This window comes from Urocitellus parryii, chromosome 9, assembly GCF_045843805.1.
Source record: "Urocitellus parryii isolate mUroPar1 chromosome 9, mUroPar1.hap1, whole genome shotgun sequence".
Taxonomy (NCBI): domain Eukaryota; kingdom Metazoa; phylum Chordata; class Mammalia; order Rodentia; family Sciuridae; genus Urocitellus; species Urocitellus parryii.
In genome coordinates this window covers 12743456-12767499 of record NC_135539.1, presented here as the reverse complement: position 1 = coordinate 12767499, position 24044 = coordinate 12743456, and the positions used below count along the sequence as shown (strand labels likewise).

At 37.3% G+C, this 24044-nt stretch overlaps 1 protein-coding gene across 2 annotated transcripts in view; it reads left to right on the top strand.

Annotated features, from left to right (window-relative positions):
• Positions 1-22642, top strand: part of Smg1 (SMG1 nonsense mediated mRNA decay associated PI3K related kinase) — a 101585-nt gene extending 78943 nt beyond the window's left edge. For both annotated transcript variants that reach the window (XM_026402469.2, XM_077802566.1), the window contains 15 exons: positions 231-503; positions 879-1113; positions 1368-1594; positions 4821-4971; positions 5077-5266; positions 5435-5904; positions 8983-9120; positions 11170-11322; positions 12396-12575; positions 13501-13728; positions 14385-14596; positions 14700-14806; positions 16679-16858; positions 16940-17046; positions 18050-22642. In XM_026402469.2, the coding sequence (XP_026258254.1) occupies positions 231-503; positions 879-1113; positions 1368-1594; positions 4821-4971; positions 5077-5266; positions 5435-5904; positions 8983-9120; positions 11170-11322; positions 12396-12575; positions 13501-13728; positions 14385-14596; positions 14700-14806; positions 16679-16858; positions 16940-17046; positions 18050-18127 (2929 nt within the window). In that variant the 3' untranslated portion in view covers positions 18128-22642. The remainder of the gene's footprint in view (positions 1-230; positions 504-878; positions 1114-1367; positions 1595-4820; positions 4972-5076; positions 5267-5434; positions 5905-8982; positions 9121-11169; positions 11323-12395; positions 12576-13500; positions 13729-14384; positions 14597-14699; positions 14807-16678; positions 16859-16939; positions 17047-18049) is intronic.
• The last annotated feature ends 1402 nt before the right edge of the window (positions 22643-24044 follow it).

The window sequence follows — 24044 nt, the reverse complement described above, 5'->3', positions numbered from 1 at the left end:
GGTAGGATTGGTTTAAAGAGAGTGAGGTTCAGACATAGATTGTTTGACTCAATGAGTCATTTAGGAAGTTGTTTAAGCTCTTGAGACTGTGAAATGGAACTAATGACTCTTGTCTCTTTGAGGATGGAATGCAATTTTCTGTTGTACAGTATTTTGTAAAGTGGGAACATTATTTGCAAACTGGGTGCTAATGTTGCAAGCAAGTACCTCCTTTTTTTTTTATTTTATAGATATGAAATGCAGTATGCTCCCCAGCCACCCCCCACAGTATGTCAATTCATTACTGCCACTGAAATGACCCTGCAGCGGTATGCAGCAGACATAAACAGCAGACTTATTCGACAAGTGGAACGCTTGAAACAAGAAGCGGTCACTGTGCCAGTTTGTGAAGATCAGTTGAAAGAAATTGAACGTTGCATTAAAGTTTTCCTTCATGAGAACGGAGAAGAAGGATCTTTGAGTCTAGCCAGTGTCATTATTTCTGCCCTTTGTACCCTTACAAGGTGAGTTAGCTAACCTTATCCTGGACCATTTCATTGTCCTAAATACATTGATGCTGGGCTGCAGGTATTGCTCTGTGGTAGAATGCTTGCCTAGTATGCATGCGGCACTGGGTTTGATCCTCATCCCCACATAAAAACAAATAAATTTTAAAAAGGTACTGTGCCCATCTACAACTAAAAAGTTAAAAAAAAAAAAAGATGCTTATTGAGATTTTGTGAGGTCTTAATTTTTAATCTCACACCTTAATGTACTGTTTTCCTTTCCTTAATTTTACCCTATGTTAGAGTTGCCTCCTTTCTTTTCTGATTTTGAAGTCTTTTCTCTTAAGTGTGTACCTGAGTCAGTTTTACTGAGGAAGTGTCTCTCTCATTTAGACGTAACCTGATGATGGAAGGTGCAGCCTCAAGTGCTGGGGAGCAGCTGGTTGATCTGACTTCTCGAGATGGAGCCTGGTTCTTAGAGGAGCTGTGCAGTATGAGTGGAAATGTCACCTGCTTGGTTCAGTTACTGAAGCAGTGCCATCTGGTACCACAGGACTTAGACATCCCAAACCCTGTAGAAGCATCTGAGGCAGTACATTTAGCCAATGGGGTATACACCTCATTGCAGGTAAATGTGTCTAGTTCATCTTAAATTTTTTATTTTAGATATTGTATGTTGTCTTTCTCTTTAATCCAGAAAAACAGTTTGACTCCCTGCTTTGAGTGTTTTTAAGCAGTCATTTAAAATAAAGATGAACGTGAAGTTTGTAGCCATAACTTGGTTATAGTTGTGTGAGTTGTTTTTTAATTTGTGGCACTAGGTTTCAAAGTGTGTAATTCATCTACAGACTACATTAAAATATGTTTCTCATATATTTATAGGAATTGAATTCAAATTTCCGCCAAATCATATTTCCAGAAGCACTTAGATGTTTGATGAAAGGGGAGTACACCTTAGAAAGTATGCTTCATGAACTGGACAGTCTCATTGAGCAAACAACTGATGGTGTTCCTCTGCAGACTCTAGTTGAATCTCTTCAAGCTTATTTAAGAAATGCGGCTATGGGACTCGAAGAAGAAACACATGCTCATTACATCGATGTTGCCAGGCAAGTGAATGCTGGCTGCATCTTGTTTCCTCATGAACAAGATGAGGCAGCCAGGTGAAAGGATTCTGAGCTCTGACTAATTTTTAGAGCAGATATAATTACTTATAAATGTCGTGCATACATATGCTTCATTTTTTTTTATGATAGATTTACTGGAAGAAGTTGTCTTTAAGTGTAGAAAGATCTCATGCATGCCTTATCCCTTATCCAGTGTTAGTATCCTGCAGATTTGCAGTAGTGTAGCAATACCATGAAATGGACAGTGGTGTAGTCACAGAATGTACTTGGATTTCACTGATTATACATGCAGTTGTTTTTGTGTGTTTGCTTATGTAGTTCTGTGCAGTTCTTTCACTTACATACATATATCATTTTTCTGCTATAGTTGTACAAGTGCATGCACAGGCACAGAGTTCAGGATGGTATTTTTTTTAGGCCATCTCCAGGAATCCCATGGAGGCATCTGGGATAGTTTACATGGCTAATAGAATACACACTTCACTTCAGGTGAATGCTTTTAAATGAGTTACCTTTTACAAGTTTGTATGAGATATTGAATATTGTGTTTCCTATCTCTTTAATCCAGAAAAGCAGTTTGACTTTCAAACTTGGGGAGGTTGAGTAGTTTCTCCAGGCATGCATGTCCCCACAGCCAAGCCCTAACTTTGTCCCTAGCGACTTAGGAACTCTTTATTTCTTTGTCATTCCAGTGTCTGATTCATTACAAAAAGTATAATTAAGAGAGTAAAAATAACTGTCCCACCATGTTTACTCCAATGGGAAATTTCAAAGATGCAAGAAATTCTAGAGAGAGTAGTAGCATAATGAACCCCATTCTCCCACCTGTGAATTATGTGCATTTGCTCAGTCTTGTTTACATTTTACTTTGCCCAACTAAAAGAATTTTTAAAAATTCTTTAGTAATATGGGAAATATGAAGTGTAAACTTACTTGCCATAGTTCCTTAATGTTGTCAATTATTTCACATTTATAAATTTCCTGCTTTCTCATGCTTTTTAATTGTTTTAGTCATGCAATAAAAGACTGTAATAATAGCATAGTTATCAGCTGAATGGTTTTTGGATTATTCACATAATAGCTTTTTCATAATTTCTAGCAATAATGGGGCTGGGGATGTGGCTCAAGCGGTAGCGCGCTTGCCTGGCATGCGTGCGGGCCCGGGTTTGATCCTCAGCACCGCATACAAAGAAAGATGTTGTGTCCGCCGATAACTGAAAAATAAATATTAAAAAAAAGAGAGAGAAAAATTCTCTCTCTCTCTCCTCTCTCACTCTCTCTTTAAAAAAAATAATAATTTCTAGCAATACTTAAAAAAAGTTAGGTGCTACATCAATGTTTATAGCAGCTCAATTCACAATAGCTAAACTGGAACCAACCTACACGCCCTTCAGTAGATGAATGGATAAAGAAGCTGGTATATATACACAATGGAATATTACTGCACACTAAAAGAAAATAAAATTATGGCATTTGCAGGTAAATGGATGGAGGTGGAGAATATCAGGCTAAGTGAGCCAATCCCAAAAAACCAAAGGCCAAATGTTCTCTCTGATAAGTGGATGCTGATCCATAATGGGGGCGGGGTGCCATGGGAAGAATGGAGAAATTTTGGATTGGGCGAAGGGGAAGGGGTGTGGGGATAGGAAAGATGGTGGAATGAGATAGACCTCATTACCCTGGGTAAAAGGATGATTGATTGCACAGAGGGTGTGACTACATTGTGTACAATCAGAGAAATGAAAAAGTTGGGCTCAATTTGTGTACAATGAATCGAAATGCTTTTTTTCTTATTTTAAAAGGTGCTAAATTGATACACTTTTCTTTTATGCTCAGTCTAGATTTTAATATCCAGGTTCCTCTATCCTCATATAGGGTAACATTTAATGTGCTTTGGATACCAAACTTCATAACTGGTTTTGTGTCAGCCCATCTGTGCCTTGTTTCAGAGAAATGGTTTTTAAAAATAATCTCAAGGAAAATTTCATATCATCTTGTACTTTTTCTGATAGAAATGTGTCTCATTAACATTTTTAATTATCTTAAAAATTTTCTTTTACTGGTTCCAGCTATTTGGAATGATTTTTTAAAAAATACTTTTTTAGTTGTAGATGGACACAGTACCTTTTATTTTACTTATTTATTTTTATGTGGTGCTGAAGATCGAACCCAGGGTCTTGCACTTGCTAGGCGAGCACTCTGCCACTGAGCTATGACTCCAGCCCTGGAATAATGATTTCTTCATGTGTGAGAAATATAGGTGAATATCTGGTTAACCTTAGTTTTCACCTGATAGTAACAGTTAAATACTAGAAGTTACACATTTCCTATAATATAAGATATTTAGAGATAGTGCCTGAATACATAAATATTGTATAAATCTTAAATAATGTGAAGTATGAAGGTGAACTTAAAAAGACCTTACATTAAAAATGTGCCTGATTCAAAATGGAACATGCCAAAACATGGTAGGTCTCAATTTGCTGTGTGTAGTTGGTTCTACCATGTGGCTATCATTCCAACATACCTAGCAATTTTCTGCGTCTGCCAGCCTTAGAATTGTGTCATTTTTGACATTCTTTTTTATTATTGGAATTCATATTGCATATTCTGAGCATCAAGTGAGATTAATATTTTATGTGATAATTTTTTTTTTAAAGAGAGAGTGAGAGAAGAGAGAGAGAGAGAATTTTTAATATTTATTTTTTAGTTCTCGGCAGACACAACATCTTTGTTGGTATGTGGTGCTGAGGATTGAACCCGGGCCGCACGCATGCCAGGCGAGCGCGCTACCGCTTGAGCCACATCCCCAGCCCTTATGTGATAATTTTTATTGTTATAATTTAAGTTTTCGAGCTGGGGTTGTGGCTTTGCAGTAGAGCACTTGCCTAGCATGTGCAAGTCCTTGGGTTTGATCCCCAACACCAAATAAAAATAAATAAAATAAAGGTATGTGTCCAGCTACACCTAAAAAAAAAAAAAATAATGAGTTTGCATACAATTTAGTCTCATGAATAGTTAGTCTCTAGGAAATATTGATTTTATTATTGTAATCGACTCAGAATACTATTTTAAATCACAGCCTTCTTTCTAAATGCCATAGGACTTTGTATGCTTTGCTTACTAGTTCTGAGAGTGTTGATCTTATATGTTCTCCCAAATGCACGGCTCTTCAGCAAGGGTTTAAATCCTCTTTCTCTTTCCCTAGAATATTGCATGCTCAATATGGTGAATTAATCCAACCAAGAAATGGCTCAGTTGATGAAACACCAAAAATGTCAGCTGGTCAGATGCTTTTGGTAGCATTTGATGGCATGTTTGCCCAAGTTGAAACTGCTTTTGGTCTATTAGTTGAAAAGGTAAATGCTGATTTGGTTTTATGAGTGAGTATTATAGTGCAAGAGTTATTCAATTCATTGTGTGCACAGTAGAGAAATTAACTTTTTCCCCCCCAATTTATATAGTTAAACAAGATGGAAATTCCTGTAGCATGGCGAAAGATTGACATCATACGGGAAGCCAGGAGTACCCAAGTTAATTTTTTTGATGATGATAATCACCGTCAGGTGCTAGAAGAGATTTTCTTTCTAAAAAGACTACAGACAATCAAGGAGTTTTTTAGGCTCTGTGGTACCTTTTCTAAAACATTGTCAGGTAATATTTTTTAAACATGCTGGTTTAGTTATGGTAGTACTTTAGTGGGGACATGATGGGAGTACACTTAATTGTGCATTTATAAAAGCTTAGGTGCATTAAATAAGTAGTGTTATTATTATATCTTATTTTTGCATGAAATACTTTAAGAACATTTCCTTTTTTTAGGATCAAGTTCACTTGAAGAACAGAATACTGTGAATGGGCCTGTACAGATTGTCAATGTGAAAACCCTTTTCAGAAACTCTTGCTTCAGTGAAGACCAAATGGCCAAGCCTATAAAGGCCTTCACAGCTGACTTTGTGAGGCAGCTCTTGATAGGACTACCAAATCAAGCCCTTGGACTTACGCTGTGCAGTTTTATCAGTGCCCTCGGTGTAGACATCATAGCTCAAGTAGAGGCAAAGGACTTTGGTGCTGAAAGCAAAGTTTCTGTTGATGATCTGTGTAAGAAAGCAGTGGAGCACAATATCCAGGTCGGGAAGTTCTCTCAATTAGTCATGAACAGGGCAACTGTATTAGCAAGTTCTTATGACACTGCTTGGAAGAAGCATGACCTGGTGCGGAGACTGGAAACAAGCATTTCTTCCTGTAAGACAAGCCTGCAGCGGGTTCAGCTGCATATTGCCATGTTTCAGGTGAACAGTTTGTTACTATTGTTTTTTATTCTAAGTTCTGGGGATTGAACCTAGGAAAGCTCTACGTACCCAGCCCTTTATATTTTGATACAGGTCTTGCCAAGTTGCCCAAGCTGGCCTCAAACTCTGATCCTCCTGATTAAGCCTCCTGAGTAGCTGGGATTACAGATGTGCCAACCCAGAACAAACCCACCTTTAGCATTTTGGTGCTTTCTTTCAAATTATTCCTTCTTTGTCTTTTATGTGGTTGAGACCATTTCACATTGACACTTCTTTGCATTTGTCCCATCTTTGTCAATGAGGATTGTTTCTTTTTCTTTTTTTTTAAGTTGTTCTTTCAGGGCTGGGATCGTGGCTCAGAGGTAGAACGCTCCCCTAGCACGCATGAGACACTGGGTTCAAACCTCAGCACCACATAAAAAGAAAATAAAGATATGTGTCCATCTATAACTAAAAATAAATAAATAAATAAATATATTTTTAAAAAAGTTCTTCTTTTTAGATATTCTTGGTAGTAGAGAATATTTTGACATGGTATGGAATATAAATTATTCTAATTAGGATGCCATTTTTATGGGAGAGTTGTTCTTTTTTAAAAAATATATTTATTTTTTAGATATTGATGGACTTTATGAGGTGCTGAGGATCGAACCCAGTGCCTCACACATGCTAGGCAAGCGCTCTACCACTGAGCCACAACCTCAGCCAGAATTGTTTATTTTTAATGATTTAATTTGTTCATTATGTAGACATGCATCCTGGGTTATTGAACATATAATTACGATTCTATCTAAAGCAGTTTTTGTTTCACTGATGGCTCTGATAATGTGACAGAATAGCTTTGGGTCTAACAATCTGTCTTTATTTTGGAAATTTCTCAGTTTTATTCATTGAAGTGAGTTTTTGTGGTACTGGGAATTGAACCCGAGGACATTTTTCTACTGAGCTGCATCCTGTGCAGCATCGTCACACCTCATATTTTTATTTCATTTTTTTTTGAGACAGGGTCTCACTTAAATTGCCCTGGCTGGCCTTGAAGTTGATGATTTTCCTGCCTCAGCCTCTTAAGTAGCTGGGATCTGGGAGCTGTTTTTAGAAGCTGTTTTTGTGCTTGCATATTTAGGGGCAATATAACAGTACAGGCTTTGGTGTGAGATGGATTTGGATTCCAATCAGACTTAGGTATATAAGTTATGTTAACTTCCCTAAGCTCTGCTATCCTTATCTGCAGAATCATTGGATGACTGTGAGGGTTAAATATGATGAATGTAAGATGTTAAGCACAATATAAGTGCCCCTGTTTTTCTTCTTCCTTTTTAAATTTATAGGCGTCAATATTCCCTATAGCTTCAAACAAGTTGTGTAAAGTGTGGGATAATTGGGAAGTTACAATTTCTGGAATCTTTTTTGGCATAAGCAATGATTATTTTGTATCATTATATTAATCTTGTGCCCCCAAAGAATTGCTGATTTGAGCTAAGTGAATGGAACCAGTATGTGTCCTCTATATGATTTTATCATTAGCTATTTTCTTACCTCATAAAGAAATGAAAATAATTTATTCAAACTTCTCAAATTGCATTTACTACACATCATTTGGGGTCTTTTGGGTGGGGGTATATTTTACTATTTCTAAAAAAATGTTTAATGCTGTGAAGCTTTAAATGTTTTGTAGTTTATTTCCTTAAAATTGAACAGTTAGCTGGGCACAGTGGTACATACCTGTAATCCCAGCAGCTTGAGAGGCTGAGGCAGGAGGATCAAAAGTTCAAAATCAGACTCAGCAACTTATTGTGGCCCTAAGCAACTTAGTAAGCCTTGTCTCAAAATAAAAAGGGCTGGGGATATGGCTCAGTGGTTAAGCACTCTGGGTTCAATCCCCAGTACCCAACCCCCTCACGCCATCAAAATTAAAAAAAAAAAAAAAAAAGACAATTGTTATAGAAAATATGACAAAAATTCTTTCAGTTTTTAAAAAAAACTGAATACATTGCCTTTTACTCTTTTTTTCATTTGATTTTGAGGGTTGGGCCCATGGCCTTGAGCACGCATGCACAGCTCGCACTCTTCAGCACTGAGCTACACGTCTCTGACCCCTGTTTTAAATTGTAGCCAACTATCCCTTGGGGCATCTGGTATCCCTGCTGGAACATATAGAATGGCTTGATCGCCTGGCAGCCAGTGCCTGTCCCTTCCCCTTTCTTCTAGCTTCTGTATTTGGAGAGTTCCTTTTTTGTGACTGCTGCTTCCACTTTCTTCCAGTCTCCTGCACATCCTTCACCCGGGCACTGCTTCCACCAAGCCCGTTGCCTTCTCTTTTTTTTTTTTAGTTGTAGATGGTCATAATACCTTCATTCATCCATCCATCTGTCTGTCTGTCTATGGTGCTAAGGATCATACCCAGTACCTCACACATGCTAGGCAAGTGTTTCACCACTGATCCCCAACCCCAACCCCCCCCCCCCTTGCATTCTCTTTATAATTAGAGATTGTCTTTTTTGTGTGTGTGCGCTGGGAATTGAACCCAGGGCCTTGTGCATGCAAGGAAAGCACTCTACTAGTTGAGCTATATCCCCAGCCCTAGAGATTGTCTTTTGGGGTGATTGTAAACTAGACTTTTATGCAGATTGCTAAAATCTTCAGAATTACCATTTAAATATTGCATGTTAGTGAGCCAAGAAATGTATCCGTTCTCTTCTACCTGAGGAATCCATTCTTCTATGGTGTTTCTTTATTCCCTCTCCCTGCATTCAGTCACATTGCTGCAGCTGAGGCTTATTTGATTGTGCTTTGAGGTATTGAGTATCCAACGGGCTTCACACTATCTGGGCAAGTCCTCCACCACTGAGCTATATCCTCAACCTCTTTTATTTCTTATTTTGAGACAGGGTCTTGCTAAATTTCCCAGATTAGCCTCAGACTCCTGCCTCAGCCTCCTCAGGCATGGGCTATCACATCCAGCTTTCAGCTGGGTTTTGGTTCTCTTTCCCCAGTTCTAATTCACACTTCCCTTTTTAAGTGGTGTGTGTCTGTCTATCTCCCCACTTGGTATGATTACATTTCTTTTTCTTTGAACAGTGGCAACATGAAGATCTACTTATCAATAGACCTCAAGCCATGTCTGTTACGCCTCCCCCTCGGTCTGCTATCCTAACCAGTATGAAAAAGAAGCTACATACTCTGAGTCAAATTGAAACTTCAATTGCAACTGTTCAGGTGTGTTTGACAGATCTTCCTTCCAACGTTGCAATTCGCACTGATGTATCTCTGTCCTTGGTTTCTAAGCCAAGGAGCACAATCATTTTCTTTTACTTTCATATTTCATTTATATATATATTTAATATTTATTTAGTTGTAGATGAACACACAGTATCTTTATTTTTTATGTGGTTCTGAGGTTTGAACCTAGTGCCTCACACATGTAAGGCAGACACTTCACTACTGAGCTACAGCCTCAGCCATATATACATATATATATTTTAATTTTAAGAGAGAGAGGAGAGTATTTTTTAATATTTTTCAGTTTTTGGCAGACACAACATCTTTATTTTTATGTGGTGCTGAGGATTGAACCAGCATGCCAGGCTAGCGCGTTACCGCTTGAGCCACATCCCCAGCCCTAAATATTTATTTTTTGTAGTTGTAGTTGGACACAATAACTTTATTTTATTTACTTATATGTGGTGCTGAGGATCAACCCAGGGCCTTGCACGTGCGAGGGGAGTGCTCTACCACTGAGCCATAACCCCAGCCCCTTTCATTTATATTTTTAAAGTTCTTACCCCCAAAGATAACCAAATCTCAAAGCAATCATATTTCATTTACTTAAATAGTAATTATATTTTGAATCAGGAGTAGAAATATACTAAATACTTCAGGTAATTTAATGAATTAATTAATATATGAAGGGGGACCTTGATGATTAGAAAAACTTTGGATATTTGTTTACTGAAATATACTTAAGCATTTACATCTGGTTATTATTACTATCTAAGAACCTTGGGCATTTCTTCTGTCATATAGAATAATGGAATTGGGTGGTGTCCAAGGCAACAGAACATTCTTAAATGATTATCATTAACTATCTTTCTTTAGCTAAATATGTAGGTCAGTTTTTTAAATGACAGAAACTAGTCTTGATGAAGGTTATTATATATGTGTTCATGTTTTATGCCTCATGTGCTCAGTATTGACTTGTTTTCTGTTTATATAAGTTAACAGTAGTGTAAAACCAAGTGTAATTACTTACATAATTTTGGGGTACTAAGTATTGAACCCAGGGTTACTCTACCACTGAGCTGCATCTCCAGCCCCTTCTAGTTTTTATCTTGAGATAGTTGCCAAGAGCATTAAGTTGCCAAGAATGGCCTCAAACTTGAATCCTCCTGTCTTAGCTTCCCAAGTACATGGAATTATAGGTGTGCACCATGGTGCCTGGCACTCATATAATATTTTTGTAATGAAACGTTTTTGGAACTCAGTCTTTTGGAGATTGAAATAATCTTTCTCACACTGGGGGTGTAGCTCAGTGGCAGAATGCTAGTCTAGCATGCATAAAGCCCTGTGTTTAATCTCTAGTACTGCAAAAACAAAACAAAGAAAGGCAATAACTTTTCTTTACAGCATATTCATCAGGAAAAAGGTATCTTTTCAACTTAAAGGATTTAACTCTTGCCCTTTCCTTCTGATTTTAGAGGTATGTGTACGTGAGGGGGGGTCTTTGCCTCCACCTGAAATTTTGAATAAATAATGTAATAACTTTGATATATAAAACCTTCCTTGCCATGATTTTCACCATTATTTATAAACCTTTGCATTTATGGGAATAAGATTTGTATCTTTCACAAACAAAAGTAAGAATAGATTTTCTTTAGAGATAGTACATATATTAGAAGCTGAGCATGATCTCTACCACTGAGCAACACTCCCAAATTCCCTCCACCTCCTTTTGCAGTACTGAGAATTGAATCTGGAGACACTCTACCATTGAGCTTCATCCCCAGCCCTTTTTTATTTTTTTCATTTTTAGACAGGGTCTTATTAAGTTGCTGAGGCTGGCCTAAAACTTGCAACCCTCCTGTCTTAGCCTCCTGGTCAGAGTGAAGTCAAGATGAATCCCAAAGTGAAGCTGATAAAAGATATTTTCAAAATTACACATGTCCCACCCTCTTTATTTTGAATTTCTCTTGTATTATATAAAATGCTCAACAGATAGAAAGTGGAGAATGTCCTGAACATTCATGGAGATTCTACTGGCTTTTATAGGAAAAACTAGCAGCACTTGAAGCAAGTATTGAGCAGCGACTTAAGTGGGCGGGTGGTGCCAACCCTGCATTGGCTCCTGTACTACAAGATTTTGAAGCAACAATAGCTGAAAGAAGAAATCTCGTCCTCAAAGAGAGCCAAAGAGCAAGTCAGGTACCATGATCATGTGAACCCTCATTGTGCTCAGTTTCAGGATTATAGAACTGATTGGAAATTCCATGTGATGCCCCTTGGGAAAGGAGGGGGAGAGTCCTGCTCCAGTTCACAGAGCCAGATCAATAGGTCTTTCTGGGCATCCCTCAGGTGTGAACTCATAGCTGATTATTTCCCTAGGCCCTTATTGTTTCCCATTTAAATATTAAATATATACAGCTTCTGTTGGAAATTAAACATGATTTTAATTCCATATTTGTTAAGCTTTTTTTTATGTATAACTGTAGTGATTAAAAGATCTGGAAGTTTTTCTACCTGGCAGTAAAATGTCTTACAAGTTCCAGGACTTTGTACCCTGCTAGACATTTGTGGATTAACTTTGTTATATTTGGGAACATACACACATATACACAAACCCAGAAAATTATTATGGAAATTTTCAGTCAGGTACGAAATTAGACTAATAAAATGATGACCTCATCCATATCAACAAAATTTAATAATAATTTTAAGTCTTATTTCATCTGTATTCCCTACTCTTCCTCCCATTCCGTATGTAAATCCCCAATATATATTCCTTTATTTTGTATTTCAGTGTATACCTTTTCAGATAAAACTATTTAAGAATGCAACAATACTGCTAATCGCACCTTTTAAAATATGCTTAATACTGTCAAATATCCACTTAATATTTTGAAATGAGGCAGGAGTAGAAGCAAAGGAGAAATGTTCTGGTAGATGGGTTTCCTGAAATTTGGATATAACACAAATTATAGCTCAGTGTTGAGGGCAGTTTTGTTATGATGTAAATTTTCTATGTAAAGACAATCATGTAGGAGGTAGATTTACTTAATTGTACTTAGGTGCTTTTGACCATCTCAGACCTAACAGTATTCACAAAAATTGTACATTAATTTACAGACTTTATGAGGATTTAATCTATTTCCCAAAAGAGTTACATTTTTAGAACCAATTATAGTCTGAATTCTGGAAATGAGTATACAGTATTTTATTTCATTGATTGCCTCCTCCCCCCACACCTGGTGGTGGTGGTTCCCTTTCTGTCTTCACAGGTCACTTTTCTCTGCAGCAATATCATTCATTTTGAAAGTTTACGAACAAGAACTGCAGAAGCCTTAAACCTGGATGCTGCATTATTTGAACTCATCAAACGGTGTCAGCAAATGTGTTCATTTGCATCACAGTTCAACAGTTCAGTTTCAGAGTTGGAGCTTCGTTTATTACAGAGAGTGGTGAGTCTTGCTGGAAGTAGAGAGTTGGTAATGAAAATGATAAAGCTCATGTCACATTATCAATTTAGTATATTCACTCAGTTCACATTTATTGAGCATGTGATACACATAAGATGTTCTTATGCAGGACACAGTGGTGATTAAATCTTGCTCTTAGCCCTCATGGAACTTATGTATTCAATAGTGTAATGAATGAAGAAGTGAAAAGGCTTCTCAGCTACAGCATACTATGTAAGTTTGGAAGGGAGGAGAAAGATAGTGTATAGCAGTGATTCAGACTCACTGAACACAGAATAGTGGGAAAAGCGTTTTGGAAAATGAATGCTAGAAAGGTGAGTTGGATCTAGAAATTTCAAGTTGATAAGTTTAGTGCTTGTGTTTTGTGGAAAGGCTTTAGGTAATCCATTAGAAAGCTCTGGTTTCATTTCAAAGAATTATTTATAGTTAGTTTAGGGACCTTGAAATAGATCATCTTTGTTGTTCCAAGTGTATTTCTCAGGTCTTAAACTTTAGAAATGTATATACTGAACAATTATGCAGAAAGTGAGAAATCTTTATATTTCCTAGACTGTTGAAATTGTTACATACTCTTATGTACATAATTAATTCAAGACACAGCAATTGAGGTTCTTGTAGCAGTTTGAGTTACTGATAGTGGATCTTTGGTGAGGGCATGTGGCAGTAATTGCGATAGATGATTGGACTCATTATTCCACCTGATACTTAAAATCAAATGCTTGTTCTAGTGGGCTGGGATGTGGCTCAAGCGGTAGTGCACTCGCCTGGCATGCGTGCTGCCCGGGTTCGATCCTCAGCACCACATACAAACAAAGATGTTGTGTCCGCCGGAAACTAAAAAATAAATTTTAAAATTCTTTCTCTCTCTCTCTCTCTCTCAAAAAAAAAAAAATGCTTGTCCTATTAGGACACAAGTCTTGAACATCCCATTGGTAGCTCTGAATGGCTTCTGTCAGCTCACAAACAGTTGACCCAGGATATGTCTTCTCAAAGGGCAATTCAGACAGAGAAAGAGCAACAGATAGAGACAGTCTGTGAAACCATCCAGAATCTTGTTGATAATATAAAGACTGTGCTCACCGGTCATAACCGACAGCTTGGAGATGTCAAACATCTCCTAAAAGCAATGGCTAAGGTAAGACTCCCTACCACTGACATAGTTTATATTCTCTCTCTCTCCTTCTCTCTCTGAGTTACAAGTATTTTGGTTAACAGAAAAAGTGATCTTTTGTAAACAAAAACAATTTGAATCATACTTTCCAACTTGTTTGTAACTGAGTTGGGGTTTCATCAACTACTTTTTTTAAAAAAGTAGAGAGTACTTTTCTGATTTTTGTACATAGAAAACCTGAGGCTTAAATTGATACACTGAATGTCATATGATTTATAATGGAACTGAGAATTAAACTTAGTCTGAGTGTTTTCAACTTCTCTTTCTCTTCCTCACCCATACCCCCAAACCCTTCTTGTTTGCTGCCAAAATGAATAAAATATTGTTCATTCACTTTAGTATCTTATGCAGTCTAGTTAGTAAGGAAACTTCAGTCCACAGAAAAGGCTAAATTTCACTTTCATCTTTACAAAACTGTAATTCAGTTTTAGAATTTATTTTTAATCATTTTGAGTTTATATTTGATTCTGGAAACAAGATTCTTATAGAAAAGAAGTTAGACTATATTAAGAATATAAAACATACTGCTGTGTGAAATATCTGTTCTTTCTTAGATGACTGTCTTTTAAGAGTAATTAGACAAAAACCATTTTTACTAATCATTGGTATATTGACTATAGGATGAAGAAGCTGCTCTGGCAGATGGTGAAGATGTTCCCTATGAGAACAGTGTTAGGCAGTTCTTGGGTGAATATAAATCGTGGCAGGACAACATTCAGACAGTTCTGTTTACATTAGTCCAGGCTATGGGTCAGGTTCGCAGTCAAGAACATGTTGAAATGCTCCAGGAAATCACTCCCACCCTGAAGGAATTGAAAACACAAAGTCAGAGGTAAGCATGCCTTTTAGCCAAGATTTATAAAATGTAAGCAAAATATTGAAAATAGTTATCTGGTATAACATTTCATAAACATTTCATGAATTTTGTATTTCAGTATCTATAATAATTTAGTGAGTTTTGCATCACCCTTAGTCACCGATGCAACAAATGAATGTTCAAGTCCAACGTCATCTGCTACTTATCAGCCATCCTTTGCTGCAGGTAAGATCTGTCGATGATCTGTGCATAGATGCTGTGCTGTTTAGTTATACATAAGTGTCTACTATATTTTTAGCCACTACAATCCTGTCATATATCAAACTCAAAAAACTTTGACTTGTCTCTAAAACGACTTGTGAGAGAGTGAAAATACCTTCTATTCAAATTCGAGAGAGAATTTATTTTATGAGCCAGATGCAGTGGTGCGTGCTTCTAATACCAGCTACTCTGGAGGTGATGGTAGGAGAATTACAAGATTGAGGCCAGCTTGAGCAATTTATTGATAAGTTGTCTTAAAATTTAAAAAGGACTGGGGGTATAGCTCAGTGATAGAGCATTTGCCTTGCTGTGTGAGGCTTTGGATTCAATCCCTTGTATTGTCCCCCACCCCCAAAATTATACACACACACACACACACACACACACACACATATACACATATAAAATGACTTTATATATATAAAAACAAGTATGTAAATTATTTTAAAACATGCCTTTTGAGGCCAGAACGGTTAGCACACACTTATAATCCAAGCTATTTGGGAGGCTGAGGCAGGAAGACAAAGTTTGAGGACAGACTAGGCAACTTTGACGCAACTGAAGGTAAAACCCACTGTGTTTGATTTACTGTTCTGTGTTCACGTGTATGCGTATGTGTACATGCCTTGGCATCATTTTGCGAATTTAATTTTTATTCCCCTCCCACCCCCATTTAATATTACATGAAACCTTCCTGTATGTTTTGGTGGTCATCTACTACTTATCAGCCAGGAGTACTTTACTTCTGAGCTATATCTCCAACCTCTCTTCCCTGGGAAGAGAAGTACTGGGAAGGAAATTTTTTTTTTTTTTTTTTTTTTAAAGAGAGAGAGAGAGGAGAGAGAGAGAGAGAGAGAGAGAGAGAGAGAGAGAGAATTTTTAACATTTATTTTTTAGTTCTCGGCAGACACAACATCTTTGTTGGTATGTGGTGCTGAGGATCGAACCCGGGCCGCACGCATGCCAGGCGAGCGCGCTACCGCTTGAGCCACATCCCCAGGCCCTGGGAAGGAAATTGAACCCAAAGGAACTTAACCACTGAGCAATATCCATGGTCCTTTTTGTATTTTTTTTTTTTTTTTAAGGCAGGGGGAGAGAGAGAATTTTTTAATATTTTTTAGTTTTCAGTGGACACAAACATCTTTATTTTATTTGTATGTGGTGCTGAGGATCAAACCCAGCGCCACGTGCATGCCAGGCGAGTGCACTATAGCTTGAGCCACATCCCCAGCATTTTTAAAAAACTTAATCAAAATAATTTTGAGATAGTCTGAGATACTTAGGGCCTTGCTAAGTTGCTAAAGGTGGTCTCTAATTGTGATCCTCCATGCCCAGTCCATTCCTAGCACTTTAAATTTTTTTTTTTTTTTTTTTTTTAATTTTGAGACACAGTCTCATTAAGATGCTTAGGCTGGCCTACAACTTGTGATCCTGCTTTTTCAGCCTCCCAGGATGCTAAGATTACAGGTGTGCACCACTACTCCCTGTTCCCTGTCATTAAATCTTAAAAATGACTTAATGTTCACATGGCATTACGTGTCTGCGTCATATTAATCTTCCATTATTGCAAAGCTATTTATGGTTTTTGATACCACAATATGGTGAATAGTGAACATCATTGCATAAATTCATATCTGAATTTCATACCATTGAGGCTTTCTAGGATGATGTCTATGTCAGTGAATGACTTAGAAGTTGTAAAGTCAGTTTATTTTCAAGGTGGTAGTTAAGTAGTTAACTTGGGATATTTATCATTACCTATTTTCTGCTCTCTTCTTTGTCTCTCCTATATTTTCTTTTTGCATATAAATTGAGCCACCAATTCTTCCCCTACAGCAGTCCGGAGCAACACTGGCCAGAAGACTCAGCCAGATGTCATGTCACAGAATGCTAAAAAGCTGATTCAGAAAAATCTTGCCACATCAGCAGATACTCCACCAAGCACTGTCCCAGGAACTGGCAAGAGCGTTGCTTGTAGTCCTAAAAAGGCTGTGAGAGACCCTAAAACTGGGAAAGGTAATTAGTTGAAATAAGGATGCCTTAAAATTTTATATGAAATTGTGTTTTGTCTTAATGTATGTTTTTATTGCTTTGTAGCTGTGCAAGAGAGAAATTCATATGCAGTGAGTGTGTGGAAGAGAGTGAAAGCCAAGTTAGAGGGCCGAGATGTTGATCCGAACAGGAGGATGTCTGTTGCTGAACAGGTGACTAGTTTTTAACATTTTAGTGCTCCTCTTGCCCATTTCTTTGGTGTTTCACCAAGAAATGAAGAACTTAACAGGTTTTCAGAGATTTGGGGTAATAATTCTAGAGTTGTCAGATATTCACCATGTTACTCTGACTTTTCTCTCATAGCATATTTTTCTTTTAAGATGTGACCCAACCTTGACATCCTTCAAACTCCAATTCATTTCTAATTTACCTTTTTTTTTTTTTTTTGGTATTAGATTTATTTATTTATTTATGGAACCCAGGGTCTCTCTACCACTGAGTTACATCCCTAGGCCTTTTTATTGAAAACAGGGTCTTGGCAAGTTCCTGAGGCTAGCCTTGAATTTGTGATCCTTCTGCCTTAGTCTGCCTAATTACTGTGGTTGTAGGTATGTACTACCATGCAGGGCATTCAGATGCATTTTAAAGAGATCCATCTGAAGATTTCAGATGAAAAACTGATGTTGTTTCAGGTATAGGAGTATCCATAAAGCCTCCATGAGGATTGGTGGGTGCTTGCCTGATGTCATCATACTCATTGGTGTTATTGTGTATATAAATCTGAGGATGATTTCTTGAAACCCTACTGTTAATTTTTTTTTAATTTAAACCTACAGAAAAGTATTAGGAATACTTTTTTTTATACTTTTTTTTGCCTAGACTCACTAGTTCTTAACATTTTAGCATTTTTTCATATTTGCTTCATCAGTCTTTATGTATATACAACATGTATTTCACACAAGTAATTTCAAGAGCATGAGTGGGATTGGTAGGGCTTTCTTCATCTGAGGATCCATAATGCTCAAAGGGGTTCTGACTTTCCCAGGACACACATCTTGTAATCTATGGTGTTATGGGAGAACTTAATCTCCTTTTTTTAATCATCACAACTACATGTCCTTTGTGATTAGATACTTATTCTGAATTCATATAACTTGTATGTGAATCATGTCAAGTTCTCAGTGGTTTTAAATACCATCCTGCATATTTTTACAGGTTGACTATGTCATTAAGGAAGCAACTAATCTAGATAACTTGGCTCAGCTGTATGAAGGTTGGACAGCCTGGGTGTGAGTGGCAAGCCAGTAGATGAGTCTGGTTAAGTGAGGTCAGACATCCACCAGAATCAACTCAGCCTCAGGCATCCAAAGCCACACCACAGTCGGTGGTGATGCAACTGGGGGCTTACTCTGAGGAAACCTAGGAAATCTCGGTGCACTAGGAAGTGAATCCTGCAGGACAGCTGCACTCAGGGATACGCCCAACACCATGGCCTGCAACCCCAGGGTCAAGGGTGAAGAAAGCAAGCTCACCGCCTGAACACGGAGATTGTCTTTCTGCCACAGAACAGCTGCAAATGTGTCAGGAGGTTAGCTGAGAAAGAAATCGGGATACCGCGGAGCACAGAGTGATTTGGAACTCCATTCCACCTGACCCTGTGTGTACAATCCAGGAAAAACAAACCCCGCTCAGAAACAGAGAAAACTGGGGCCGCGAAGAAATCACAGCCAAGGAAGATTTGATGCATTCAGATTCTCGTGAAACACTTGTTGCTTGGCAACAGTACTGGTTGGGTTGACCAGTAGGTACAAAAAAGGCTATGCGATATGAATTTCAGAAATGGACTGAAAATGGAGAGCTATGTAACAGATACACTACATTGGAAGAACTTACTTCTGAAATGAAGGGAAAAACCACCCCACTGATCCCACTCCTCCCCACCACCTATCCGGTCCCCTTTAACCTGATCTAGTAGATTAGCCATCTTTCAGACTCACTTTTATTTCAATCCTCATGTTTCATATACTCCATCTCCATGCTGTTAACTTATATTTGGAGAGAGAAACAGGAATTTCTCCAAAACCATTGATAACATGGAAAATTCAAGGATTGTTTAAAGGTCTGATGATCACATACAAAATGTAATTCTGGTTATTTAAGTCATTTCTGTGATTCTATCATGTACAGTTTCCAGAATTGTCACTGTGCATTCAAAAGTAATGAATCTAACAGACATTTGATTTTTATGTACACTCCCCTCTGCTTATAGTGTGCATTTTTGGAGGTCATTCAGATTTTCCCTCTTCTGTGATTGCTGTAGTTTCTTTCATAGAAAGTAGCTAATCCAATGTAATCTTTTACCTTTTTAAAAACCAGGATAGAGTACCTATTAGAGTTTTACATTGTTGATGACAGATTAACAATAAAGTGATGTTCTGGTGGAGGTAGAGTGAAATGTTTAATTCAGTTTTCTTATTTGATACTTTTAATTTACATTTTGTAAATTAAAAGTGCTTTAGTTTATCTGGTATTTCAGGACATGTACATGAAACATCAGACAAAGTGAGAACCACCAACATCTTATTATTAAGTTCAGTTATTAAAATAGTCTGTGAAGTGCTTTACTTTTTGCATAACTTTAATAGCTTGTTGTTCAGTGATATAATGAATTCATGATTAAGGTTTCCTTAAATTTAGCATTGCATTTCAGTACTGACTGATTGTGGTAGCTAAATTATTGATCCAAATAAAAATCCAGTCTAGGATTCTTAAAATCACGTATCAACAAAATAGAACACAACTTAAATCTTTATTTGAGTACATTTTTCTTGCATTTGAGAAATTAGGACGGACAGTCTTCACTCTACTTGGCAGTCTTCATAGACGAAAGGTAGTAGGGAAAAATCCCACCTAGCTCTGGGCCTTTTCTGTGTTCTGATTGCCACATTAACCTATGATCCTTAAATACCTGTGAGAATGCATTTCAATGCCAGTACTTTCTTTATACTTTAATAAGTATTACAAGAAAGCTGGTATTTTTAAATACCCAACTGTCCAATAGCAAGCTAAGGAAACTAGCACATCCAATTTTCTTTTCCTTATTGATTTTTGAACCTTACTTTTCACACTCAAAACAGCCTAGCTGGAATAAGAATGCCATATTGTATTTTGCACACTGCTTAATTTCCTGGAAGCTTTGGGAGCTACTGCATTCAACACTTGATTACCTCTGCTCTCTCAAGATTACATAGTCTTTTCAGCAACATTCTTTATTGTCACCAGGAAAAACTTATCATGATGATAAAACCAGTTCACACTTGATTGTCCTGATAGTGTTCAGAAATTGCTTCCACTTTGGTAACAAAGATAAATTAAATAGGTGAATTTTATTGCCTGTGAGTTTTCAGGCTTCAGAGGTACTACCTGGCACCTTATCCAAGCAAAAAACAAGACAGCTTTATTTCTTTTTTTTAAAAAAAAAAACAAAAAACAAAAAACATGTGCCTCTGGTAAATTGTCCATCACTTTTATTTAAAAATGGTCCCCCAGTGGCATATACAGTCCTAGGGCAGACAGGAGTAGCTGATGACTTCAGCACTTGCTTTTTCACTGCACTCGGGACAAGACCCTAGTCTGTAAGGTTTGGCTTCCTCTGTGACGTCATTCTGCAACTAGCCCTGCCCCTTTGGAACTTTTGTAAAAGTCCTCATCAGATTGAGAAGACAGGGCCATATTTTGGGGATTATCTTGTAAAATACTGTAAAGTTAGAGTGCTATGATTTTGAAGTCACACATTTTTGATGAATTACCTGTGGAAAACCAGGGATCTTTTTCTGTCCGTCTGTCGTTCTGTCTCTTCCTTCTATTCCTCCCTCTGTCTTCCCCTGTCCAAGTCAGTGGGTACAGAATAATCTACAAACAACCTCTTCTATTCAAAGTACCCTTGGAAATCTGAAGTTTTAAATGTTTTGTCTTTAATTTGATGGAATCATCTATTTTTTTTAGTTGATTTCTCTACAAAGCTGTGGAGGCCTAGAAGTTCATGGAGCTATTTCTCTTTTACTGATTCTTTGGCGTGTCTTGTGATTTCTCCATTTCTGGTTATAAGTTCCCACAGTTTACTGGATGATTATTAAGATTCTTTTGTGTCTGTTGCTTGTGCTGAGTTGTTTTTTGTTTGTTTTTGTTTTTGATATACATGAGATTTCTGTGAGAACTGATCATTAGGCTCTTGATCTGCTTCCCTGAATTGCTCTTTTAGAGCTCAAACCCCAGGTTCAGGGTGAGGATTTCTAATACAAAGGAAAACTCTGACACTTTTGCCCTTGACACTTGTTTCTATTACTTAAGCTTCCTAAGTAGTTTTAAATATTGTCCAATGTTTGTGGTTACCTGCATTTTTTTTTTGTTTTGTTTTTTAATTGTGGTTATTCTGATGTGTGAAATTTAAGGAAAGAGCCATTTAAAAAAATGCCGCGCAGGGCAATGCAAGTACAGCCAAATATTAGAGTTGATGTGCAATCTTAGGTCCTTTTTAATCTGGGGTATTATAGGCAGTACTTTCAATCAAAGTCTTCCTGGCCTATTTTCCTCCACCTTTTTGTAATTACTCTGGGGGCTTACTTGTCTGGCAGTACTAAAATCAAAGGAGCTGGTTCTTCTTTTCTCCCAATTCTTTTCATATTGATGAAAGCGCCTACAACTAGCCTATTACTCTTAGCCTGTTACTCCTGTTCGTATACATCAGATCTCAGTGAATGTGTTACTATTAGCACATTTAAGCATCTTTGTTTTACAAAAATTTAGATGAGTATGAAAACCAGTGTTCCATTTTATATCTTGTTGAGCTTGTAAAAAATGCCAATAATTTAGAATTAGGATGTTCCCCCCCCCCCCTTAAATCAAGGAGGTAGAAATATTAATGCAAAGGTCACGTCAATGAGGTAGATTTTTCAATTATTTGGGTAGCATTAGAAAGATTCCTCCTTTGGGGAAATACTAGCAAGCATCACAGAACTTTTCAAATGTTGGGAAAGGGGGATATTCATTGTCTTATGAAACCCTAAGGGTTTGCTGCACTTTGCCTGCTTTTTGGCCTGGGTAACTATGTCACTATCCTTATTTACATGATGGCAGAACTGACTCTTATTGTGAGAAGCTTTTGGTTCAAGGGTTAGTTGTAAAGCAACCACTTAGGTAGGGTCCCTTGCTTTCCATGGGAATTTGGCTGGGCTTACTAGGAAAAAACCCTTTGTTGTGCTGATATAAAAATTGACATACAATTAGCTCGAATTTTGAATATGGTAAACTTAAATAGCTTGTTGTTCTGAAATGCAGACTTTTAGAATGTTTTTCTTTCAAAACAGGCTGATTAAATATAGTTTGTTTTTGTTTTCTTGACACAGTTTCGGCTCCTGTTTAAAGTAAATGCATCACTTATTTTTCTGGTTTAAAATTTCCTTGTATTTCCACCTGTAATGTCAGTGGCAATGACACCATATTTCAATTGTTAATTTAGTTTTTAACCCTTATAAGAGCAAGTTGAGTTGAATGAATCTTCCTTGTCCTAGTAACATTGTATAAATAGTGGCTTCTCTGTACAGAAGGTTGTAATGCCTCCTGATGGATATAATTTTGCGATTGTATTTAAGATTAAAGTTGAATAAATCACACCAGCTTCCTGAAAATGTTCATAATGCATCTTTTGGAAAACAAAAATACATGGCCTACTTTGCATATTTGCATTAACATGGCAAAGATTATATGAGATATCTGTTTTTCAAAAAATAAAGGTTCATTCTTAAAAGATACAGCATTTAAGCTTTGAATTTATTGAAGTAGATTCCAGAAAAATTCATTTTGGAACATGGGTAGCTTTTTTTCCCCCCTCTTTAAAACACTAATTACCTTTAAAAATTAAAACCTTAATTCTCAAAAAAAAAATTGTTCTGTTTTTGAACAGCAATGGAAATTTTGCACTTCAGTGGGAAAGTTCTTGGTATTAAGGGTCAATTTATTAATTTCTTTCAGTATTTACCAAATAAAACTCCAGCAGACCACTTTTTGGCAAATGTATATGTTACCTGGGGCATGAAAACCCCGATGAAAGATAGAAATTGTCCAAATTGTCTGTGCCGCTGTTGGTTGAAAATGATGTGTGTGGCCTATAGGTTCTGTTAAAGGGGATTTATGGTAACTGCGTAATCATCTGAACAAAAGATTATTTCCTATCTTTGTGGTACAAAAATAGTGCTCAGAAGAAAGCTCCATTGAGGGTAGTTATTTTTAATAGAGTTGAACCACTTGGACATTTATTGAGGAAATGATCTGGGAACACATTCTGGGAATAATAAACTCCAGGGGAATCGCTGAAGTTTTTTAACCTACCTTAAAGACTGTTAGGAACTCTGTTCTTTCCTTTGGAAGTGGATATTACTTTGCCTACAGCAAGACTGGCACCTCAATGCTTATGGTAATGTGGGGGATGATTACTTGAGTCCTTTTAAAAGTTTGAAGCAGGGGTTGCTGCTCAAATTCCACAGCTTTTAAGTCTCCCCAAATAGGCTCTGTCACTCTACTGCATCTTGTGTGTGTGTGTATAAAATCTCCTGCTCTTTTTTTCCAACATTCCCCAAAGTGTGACTTCATGGAAGAGTAGTATTCCTTTGCAAAAGGTGTGTTGTTTTTAAAGTATTTCAACGTGATCCAGACTGCTCCCAACCATCCAAACCTCCAAGGCAAACTGCACACTATTTTCTGAAATCCACAACTCCTGCCCTTGCCAGTTTATGTAGGGGAGTATGTGGTCTGCGCCTATGTCCTCTCATATTTCTTTCTGAATTCCCTGAGTTTTTAAAGAATCTGGTAAATGCATTCAAAATAAATCCAATGTATAATATAGGTGACTATAAATGAATGAGTTTGGTAGTCGAAAACGATGCTTAATTGAGCCAAAGCAAAAGGCTGACCAGGTAGGTGTTTGACAAAAGTTTGCACCGAATAATGAAAAGCAGTTGCATTTTGAAATTCTGGATAGAGAAGGTAGTTTCTTAACATAGTTAGTCCTAACGTTGCTTATGCGTTCTACTGCCTGAGGTTTACATCTTTCCTTAATATGACTTCTAATGCAAGAAGGTCCTGTCAAAGCCATCCCTTTTTGGAGAAAGAGCTTGTTTAACCGAAATGCCCCATAAAGGATTTCCCTAAATAC